The sequence below is a fragment of the Lethenteron reissneri genome, chromosome 1 (assembly GCF_015708825.2).
Source record: "Lethenteron reissneri isolate LAM-NWPU_2019-01 chromosome 1, ASM1570882v1, whole genome shotgun sequence".
NCBI lineage: Eukaryota > Metazoa > Chordata > Hyperoartia > Petromyzontiformes > Petromyzontidae > Lethenteron > Lethenteron reissneri.
This window is the reverse complement of record NC_083779.1, coordinates 9,843,048-9,852,656: the sequence shown is the minus strand read 5'-3', so window position 1 is coordinate 9,852,656 and position 9,609 is coordinate 9,843,048. Positions and strand designations below refer to the sequence as shown.

At 53.4% G+C, this 9,609-nt stretch overlaps 1 protein-coding gene across 1 annotated transcript; it reads left to right on the top strand.

Annotated features, from left to right (window-relative positions):
• Positions 1–4,204: 4,204 nt before the first annotated feature.
• On the top strand, positions 4,205–8,640 carry LOC133354629 (nuclear transcription factor Y subunit beta-like). The gene is made up of 2 exons (XM_061571685.1): positions 4,205–4,589; positions 6,874–8,640. The coding sequence occupies exon 2, from the start codon at positions 6,891–6,893 to the stop codon at positions 7,791–7,793; it is 903 nt and encodes a 300-aa protein (XP_061427669.1). The 5' UTR covers positions 4,205–4,589; positions 6,874–6,890; the 3' UTR covers positions 7,794–8,640.
• Positions 8,641–9,609: the final 969 nt, after the last annotated feature.

Sequence of the window (9,609 nt, the reverse complement as noted above, 5' to 3'; positions counted from 1 at the left end):
CGCCTCCGCAAGCATCACGGCATTTGTCGCGCTGGGAGCAGAGCCTCACCTTTCATACTCCATAGAAAGAGCTGTTACGAAAAGTAACACAAACAAAATATAAAATCGAATAATATTAAGATTGTTCCACTGATCTGTTAGAAATGTAATTTCTGTACGATTCCAATCATTTTTATTACCCCTCGTCTGTTGTATTCTGAAATAAAAATCTTGTAACTCAATTTTTACCCCACTTCCCAATGTGCTAGTCGACTGCAAGCTGGAAATAGCTATGTCATGCTGATGACAATACTATATTCTATGTAAAAAATAAAAAAAAACATTGTTAAACATTTTACACGTTTTAAGTTAAAATCGGTGTAACTTTAATTTCAGCCTATTCCCAATGTCCTATCGACTGCAAACTTGGTATAGGTGTGTCATACTGATGAACAATCTATATTCTATCATTGAAAATTTTTTAATATTTACTTTTAAACAATCTTGTTTACGGCTCTAATTGTCCACGTTTACGGCTCTAATTGTCCACGCTCACTCACGTTTGTCTGGTCAAATCACCACGTGGTCCCTGGACGTCACGGCAAGCACGGGGAGCCACGCCGAGGGGCGGGAGATGTGGAAGGAGGGAGGGGCGATGGGGAAGGGGGCGGGGGAGGGGCAGCTCGGACAGTACATTTCATTAAAGCGTGTTTAAAAAAAAGTCTTTTAAATATATTTTATTACAGTCAAAATCGCCAAATTTGCGGAGCTCCGCTGCAAATACAGGAAGAGACGAGAGGTGAGGCAGCGACGAGCTCAGCCTCCCTCTGATTGCGCAACCCCTCAGTAACTGGATGTAGCACGGGCAATAAGCGCGTGCCTGTACTATCTCAGTATGTCACCAATGTGAATGTTTGTAGACCCCTTCATTTCATGTCCTCGCCTTCCATACTCCAGGTAACTTATTTCACGTACAGTATGTGTATACAAGATATTTAGGCTCGCTGGTCTCGATTTAAAGCTTTCGTGACTGCAGGGATTCATCTTCTTGGTTCAATTCGGTAAAGTCACGTAGAAGGGAAATAATAAAATAATAAAAATAAAACATAATAAAATAATTCTCACGACGTTTCGGCCACAACGCAAGCAGCCGTCCTCACCAACGAGTATGCCAACGTTGGGCTAACGTTGGCCCATCCCAGTAAACGTGCCAACAACGTTGGGCTAACGTTGGGCCATCCCAGTAAACATGCCAACGTTGGCCCAACGTTGAGCCCATCCCAGTAAACATGCCAACGTTGGCCCAACGTTGAGCCCATCCCAGTAAAAATGCCAACGTGTGACCCAACGTTGGGCCCATCCCATAACATGCCAACGTTGGCCAACGTTGAGCCCATCCCAGTAAACATGCCAACGTTGACCCAACGTTGGCATGTTCACTGGGATGATTTCCGGCCACGCTCAGAGTGACGCACACACAGACAACACGTGCCAACCCACGGGGCCCCTCCCTCCTGTGTGACGCATCCACGACGCCGAGACTCGGCACGTGTCCCATGTCAACCCGGAGATCCCGGGGTTCGATTCCCAGGGCCAACACCACCGGTGACGATTTTTCGGAACCGGTCCTGGGCCTCCCCCTAGGTCGGCTCAGCCTCAATGAGTACCTGGTGGCCAGCGGTGGTGCTGGCCACCCACCCCTCGTGTACCGTTCCCGCTTTCATAGGTGCTGCTCGCTTAACAGCACTTGCCCCTACAGTCTATTAAAGGCCACACGGGGTTCTTTGTTTTGCCTTTGTGTGGGTACACCTAGCTTGGCACAAGCGCCTTTGTGACGTCGGCTCGGTGACGTAGTTGTTGTCGTTGTGTGTGTGGGGAGCGGTGGCGCAGTGGTTAGTGACCGCTGCGTTATGAATCAGTGGGGGAGTGATTTTGTGAATGTGAACGGCTCCTGGCCCTCTGCCTAGGTCGACTCAGCCTTGAACGATTTGAGTGGCCCGTGCGGTCCGTTGTTGACGACACCACGTGGTCGGCCTTAATAGGTGCTCGCTAACAGCACTTGCAGGCTATACGGGGGACCTTTGTCTGTGGTTGTGCACGCTGCACTACAAACCCCGGCTCACATAAGCGGCATCTGAAACGCCCCTAGCCCAACTCGCATTGACCAGCGTGGTGAAGTATGGTCAATCATCCCCCGTGACTGTCAACGGCGTTGGGAAAGGCTTTTCATTGAGCAGTGGTGGTGTCAATTGCAGAGATGTATCGATTAATAATCGTCAGCCATGGCCTATCTACTGCTGGATGAAGACTTGACCACTCCATCCTATTAAGCCGATCACCACCCTCGCTACTCAATACACCTGCGTAGAATCGTTTGTGCCTGAATCGAACGTTAACGATTAATCGCTGTGCGATTACAGAGCCATTCAAGGGCTAATGGGAGTCGATTCCTGAATCTAAACGAAGTTCCAATCGCGAAGATTCGTTTGAGAATGTGCCGATTCATCACATCATCTACGATTCGATTAAAGTGTATCGATCCGGAGCTTCGATGCGATTTTAAACAATAGATTCATTTTCCTGTGCGTTCGCTTTCGATGTTAAACTCTAGTTCTCACCGTGATTCATTCACACGCAATGCTCAACGTACTAAACAAATTGAACGAATTTTATTTGCTGGTTATATTCCGTTAACTATAAATGAATGGATCGTTAAGGGAGTCGATCCACCGGCGAGGAATCGTTGAATCGACACGCCCTTTAAAGAATCACGTTGTCCCTTTAAATACAGGAATGTGCCTGTCGGTCACGTGCCCCCGCCGGGGGATGGCGGGGGGGGGGGTGACGAGAGGGGTGGGGGCAGGGGGGGAGATTGTGCAATCGTACGGCCTCTCTGATTGGCTGACGCGTCGCGTCTCGCGCTCACCTTGACCAATGGGAAGCGTTTGTATCGCTGGGGCCCCCCCCCCCACCATTCTCTCACCCGGTGTGCGCATGCGCAGTAGGGGCGGGTTTTCCGTGTTGTTTGATTTCCCGGCGTGCAGCGCGCGGGTACAAGGGGAGGGGAAGCCGAAGAGACAGCGGCTGGGGAACACAAGCGAGAGACACACAGAGAGAGACACCACCACAGACACAGACAGAGAGAGAGAGAGACAGAGAGACACACAGAGACACACAGAGAGAGAGACGCAGAGAGACACAGACACAGAGAGACACACACAGAGAGAGAGACAGAGACACACAGACAGAGAGACACACACAGAGACAGAAGGAGACACAGAGAGAGACAGAGACACACAGACAGAGAGACAACACACAGAGACAGAGAGACACACAGAGATAGAGAGAGACACACGGAGAGAGAGAGAGACACACGGAGAGAGAGAGGAGACAGACAACACAGATAGAGAGACACACACAGAGACAGACACACAGAGAGACACAGAGACAGAGAGAAAGAGATAGAGACACAGAGAGAGAGAGAGACAGACAGAGAGACACGCACACAGACACGCAAAGACACACAGAGACACAGAGAGACACACACAGAGACACAGAGAGAAGCACAGAGACAGAGAGACACACAGACACAGAGACATAGAGAGACACACAGAGACAGACAGAGAGACACACACAGAGACACACAGACATACAGAGAGGCACAGAGACACAGATACAGAGAGACACACACAGAGACACACACACAGAGACACACACAGACATACAGACACAGAGAGACACACAGACACAGAGAGACACATAGACACAGAGAGACACACAGACACAGAGAGACACACAGACACAGAGAGAAAGAGGAGACACACAAAGACACACACAGAGACAGAGAGACAGAACACAGACACAGAGACAGACATAGAGAGAGACACACACAGAGACACAGAGAGACACACAGAGACAGAGAGAGACACAGACACACAGAGACACAGAGAGACAGACACACAGAGACACACACACAGACCAGAGACAGACATAGAGACAGGGCAGCTGTGAGATAGATAGAGAGAGAGACACGGGGGGGGGGGAGCATCTGAGAGAGACAGGAAGAGGAGGGGAGAGAGGGCGGGGAGAGGCAGCTGCTACAAAAGCGAGAGGCGGGGATAGAGACAGACACAGAGAGAGACCACACAGAGACACACAGAGACACAGCGAGAGAGACACACAGCGAGAGACATACACAGAGAGAGACAGACACAGAGACACAGAGAGAGAGAGAGACACACAGAGACACACAGAGACACAGCGAGAGAGACACACAGCGAGAGACTACACAGAGAGAGACAGACACAGAGACACAGAGAGAGAGAGAGACACACACAGCGAGAGAAGGCGAGACATCGACCACATCAGATCGGAGTGGGGAGAGACACACAGAGATTGGAGGCGGCTGCCGCAGCAGAGAGGAGTGGGGAGAGAGACGCAGAGACACAGCGAGAGACACAGAGAGAGAGAGACACAGAGACACAGCGAGAGACACAGAGAGAGAGAGAAGGGCGAGACATCGACCACAGCAGAGAGGAGTGGGGAGAGAGACGCAGGAGACGTCGACGGCAGGTGACACGAGGGACAGCAGCAGGAGACAGCGTTGAGCGGTAGCGCCTCGCCACCCTCACCACCACCACAACCACCACCACCACAACCACCACCACCACAACCACCCTCACCACCACCCTCACCACCACAGCCCTCACCACCACACCCTCCACCACAACCCTCATCACAGCCCTCACCACCACAACCCTCACCACCACAACCACCACCCTCACCACCACTCGCACCACCACAACCCTCACCACCACCACCACAACCCTCACCACCACCACCTTCACCACAACCCTCACCACCACCACCACAACCCTCACCACCCTCACCAACCCTCACCACCAACCCTCACCACCACCCTCACCACCACAACCCTCACCACCACAACCCTCACCACCACCCTCACCACCCTAACCCTCACCACCAACCCTCACCACCATAACCCTCACCACCATCACCACCACCCTCACCACCATCACCCTCACCACCACCACCCTCACCACCACCACCACAACCCTCACCACCACCACCACCCTCACCACAACCCTCACCACCACCCTCCCCACCCCAACCCTCACCACCAACCACCACCACCACCCTCACCACCACCCTCACCACCCTAACCCTCACCACCAACCCTCACCACCATAACCCTCACCACCACACCACCACCACCCTCACCACCACCACCACCCTCACCACCACCACCCTCACCACCCACCACAACCCTCACCACCACAAACCCTCACCACCACAACCCTCACCACCACAACCCTCACACCCACCACCACAACCCTCCTACACCACCACCACAACCCTCACCACCACCACCACAACCCTCACCACCACCACCCTCACCACAACCCTCACTACCACAACCCTCACCACCACCACCCTCACCACAACCCTCACCACAACCCTCAACCACCACAACCCTCACCACCACCACCCTCACCACCACCACCCTCACCACCACCACCCTCACCACCATCCTCACCACCACCCTCACCATCACCAACCTCACCACCCCCACCCTCACCACCACCACCCATCAACCACCACCCTCACCACCACCACCCTCACCACCACCACCCTCACCACCCACACCACCACCACCCTCACCACTACCACCCTCACCACTACCACCCTCACCACCACAACCCTCACCACCACCCTCGCACCACCACCCTCACCACCCTCACCACTCACCTCACCACCCACCACCCTCAACCACCACCACCACCCTCACCACCACCACCCTCACCACCACCACCCACCACCACCACCCTCACCACCACCACCCTCACCACCTCACCACCACCACCCTCACCACCACCCCCACCACCACCACCACCACCCTCACCACCACCACCACCCTTACCACAACCCTCACCACCACCACCACCACCCTCACCACACCCCCACCCTTACCACCACCCTCACCACCACCACCACCACCCTCACCACCACCCTCACCACCACCCTCACCACCACCCTCACCACCACCACCACCACCCTCACCACCACCACCCTTACCACCACGCTCACCACCACCACCCTCTCACCACCACCACCACCACCCTCACCACCACCCTCACCACCACGCTCACCACCACCACCCTCACCACCACCCTCACCACCACCACCACCACCCTCACCACCACCACCAACCTTACCACCACCCTCACCACCACCACCACCACCCTCACCACCACCCTCACCACCACCACCACCACCCTCACCACCACCACCCCCACCCTCACCACCACCCTCACCACCACGCTCACCACCACCCTCACCACCACCCTCACCACCACCCTCACCACCACCACCCTCACCACCACCACCACCCTCACCACCACCCTCACCACCACCACCACCACCCTCACCACCACCCTCACCACCACCCTCACCACCACCCTCACCACCACCACCACCACCCTCACCACCACCACCCTTACCACCACGCTCACCACCACCACCCTCACCACCCCCACCCCCACCCTCACCACCACCCTCACCACCACGCTCACCACCACCCTCACCACCACCCTCACCACCACCACCACCACCCTCACCACCACCACCACCCTTACCACCACCCTCACCACCACCACCACCACCCTCACCACCACCCTCACCACCACCCACCACCACCCTCACCACCACCACCTCCACCTCACCACCACCTCACCACCATCACCACCACCCTCACCACCCTCACCCTCACCACCACCCTCACCACCACCACCCTCACCACCACCACCACCCTTACCACCACCCTCACCACCACCACCACCACCCTCACCACCACCCCCACGCTCTGTCTCGCAGGGTGCTGCGAGTGTACGATGGCGAGGTGGTTCAGGGAGAGGTTCGGCTTCGTGCTGGGAAACAGGAAAAGCGACTGTCCTCAACCCAAACCCGATCACCACCAACACCACCATCAGCAGCAGCAGCAGAATCATCATCAGCAGCAGCAGCAGCAGCAGTCTGATCTTCAGGGCGATTCTAGTGGTGGCAGCGTCCGAGTGAACCTGGGCAGCATTAAAAAGACACCGCAGGTTCAACAACAACAACAACAGCAGCAACAACAACAGCAACAACAGAAGCAACAACAACAACAGCAGCAGCAGCAGCAACACTGCGTGGAACTTAGCACGGAGCGCAGCGTGGCAAATCTCCTCCCACCTCAACCTCCACATTTGTCGACATCAAACAACGCCACCAACACCTCCTCCTCTTCAGCACCACCACCACCACAACCACCACCACCATCATCATCAACAGCAGCAGCAGCGGCGTCGTCATCGTCATCCTCGTCATCATCCTCCCCTTGTGTCCAAGACCACCACCATCAGCAGCAGCAGCATCAGCATCATCAGCAGTCCTACTACCCTCCTGTTGGAGCCTCGGCACTGGAACGTCTCAAGGCTGTGTGTGACAGCGAAGAGCAAGATGATGATGGTGGTGGTGGTGGTGGTGTTGGTGGAGGTGTTGGTGGTGGTGGTGGTGTTGGTTGTGGTGGTGGGATCGAGGGGGGCAAGGGCCCCCCGCCAGCCGAAGTGAAGTATCTGAGTCCCAGGCAGAGGCTGATCAAGGTGGAAGCGACTGAGAAGGCAAACTCTGCTGCTGGGTCCAGTGGTGGAGGTGGTGGAGGTGGTGGTGGAGTGGGCAAAGCGGTGGACGAGCAGGGCAAGGGTGGTGGAGGTGTTGGAGTCAAGGGAGACAAGGTAACATCTGCATCATGGTAACATCATCATCATCAGAATGACATCATCATCAGTGACATCGTCATCAACATCATCATCAGAGCCATCATCATCATCAGAGCCATCATCATCAGTAACATCATCATCAGAGTGACATCATCATCAGTAACATCATCAGAGTGACATCATCATCATCATCAGTGACATCGTCATCACATCATCAGAGCCATCATCATCATCATCAGAGCCATCATCATTATCAGTAACATCATCATCATCAGAGTGACATCATCATCATCATCAGTAACATCATCAGAGTGACATCATCATCAGTATCATCATCATCACTAACATCATCATCAGTATCATCATCACCAGTAACATCATCATCAGTGTAGTAGTGTGTAGTAGTGTAGTGTATAGTAGTGTAGTGTATAGTAGTGTAGTGTATAGTAGTGTAGTGTATAGTTGTAGTATACTAGCACAGCACTAACCGGTGTGTTTGGAGAGCAAAGCCACAACATGTTTCTGAGTTCCGACGTTTTCGCCCGTCAATTACAGCCAGATTCGTGGAGCAATCCTCCCTGCTTCGTTCTTTAAAACAACAGAGGTGGTCCGATACGATTGCGTGGCTTGTGATGGGCCACGTGTGGCCATTGCATCGTTGCCGGCATCACCTTCAACGTTGTAATCACAGTAACAATCATGGATCACGATCAGCAGCACAATTGCATTTGTGAGACGCGGTGGAACACACCACACACAAGCCTTGCGATGGCATTGGTGTCTCAAAGCTGTCAACACTATACCGTTTAGCTGGCATTCTTGTACAGAATAGTGGTGAGTGTGGTAGTGGTGAGTGTGGTAGTGGTGAGTGTGGTAGTGGTGAGTGTACTAGTGGTGAGTGTGCTAGTGGTGAGTGTGCTAGTGGTGTGGTGAGTGTACTAGTGGTAAGTGTACTAGTGGTGAGTGAGTGTAGTAGTGGTGAGTGTGCTAGTGGTGAGTGTACTAGTGGTGAGTGTACTGGTCAGTGTACTAGTGGTGAGTGAGTGTAGTAGTGGTGAGTGTAGTAGTGGTGAGTGTACTAGTGCTGAGTGTACTGGTGAGTGTACTAGTGGTGAGTGAGTGTACTAGTGGTGAGTGTAGTAGTGGTGAGTGTGCTAGTGGTGAGTGTACTAGTGGTGAGTGTACTAGTGGTGAGTGTACTAGTGGTGAGTGTACTAGTGGTGAGTGTACTGGTGAGTGTACTAGTGGTGAGTGTGCTAGTGGTGAGTGTACTAGTGGTGAGTGTACTAGTGGTGAGTGTACTAGTGGTGAGTGTACGTGTGGTGAGTGTACTAGTGGTGAGTGTACGTGTGGTGAGTGTACTAGTTGTGTGATGAGTGTAGTGGTGGTGAGTGTACTAGTGGTGAGTGTACTAGTGGTGAGTGTACTAGTGGTGAGTGTACTAGTGGTGAGTGTACTAGTGGTTGAGTGTAGTGGTGAGTGTACTAGTGGTGAGTGTACTAGTTGTATGGTGAGTGTACTAATGGTGAGTGTACTAGTGGTGAGTGTACTAGTGGTGAGTGTCTATTTGTTTATGTTTCTCCCTTGTGTTGTCGACTTTTTAGGATGAACGTTGAGATGTATAAGTGGCACGGGGTGACCACTTAGGTCTGAATGGGTCTGTAATTAGGTAGGGGCACTGATAAGGGGTTGACAGGTATGGGACTTATTGTGCTATTAGAAGCAGCAGGAGCAGCAGCAGCATCGCCATCATAAGCGTCATCATCATCATTATCAGCGTAATGATAATCACAAATTAGAATAATAATCATCTGCAGTTGCATCGCTACCCGGACGAGGTTTCATTCGTGAC

Coding starts and splice junctions, on each gene's coding strand:
- LOC133354629 (XM_061571685.1), top strand. CDS start 6,891: ATGGCGAGGTGGTTCAGGGAGAGGTTCGGCTTCGTGCTGGGAAACAGG.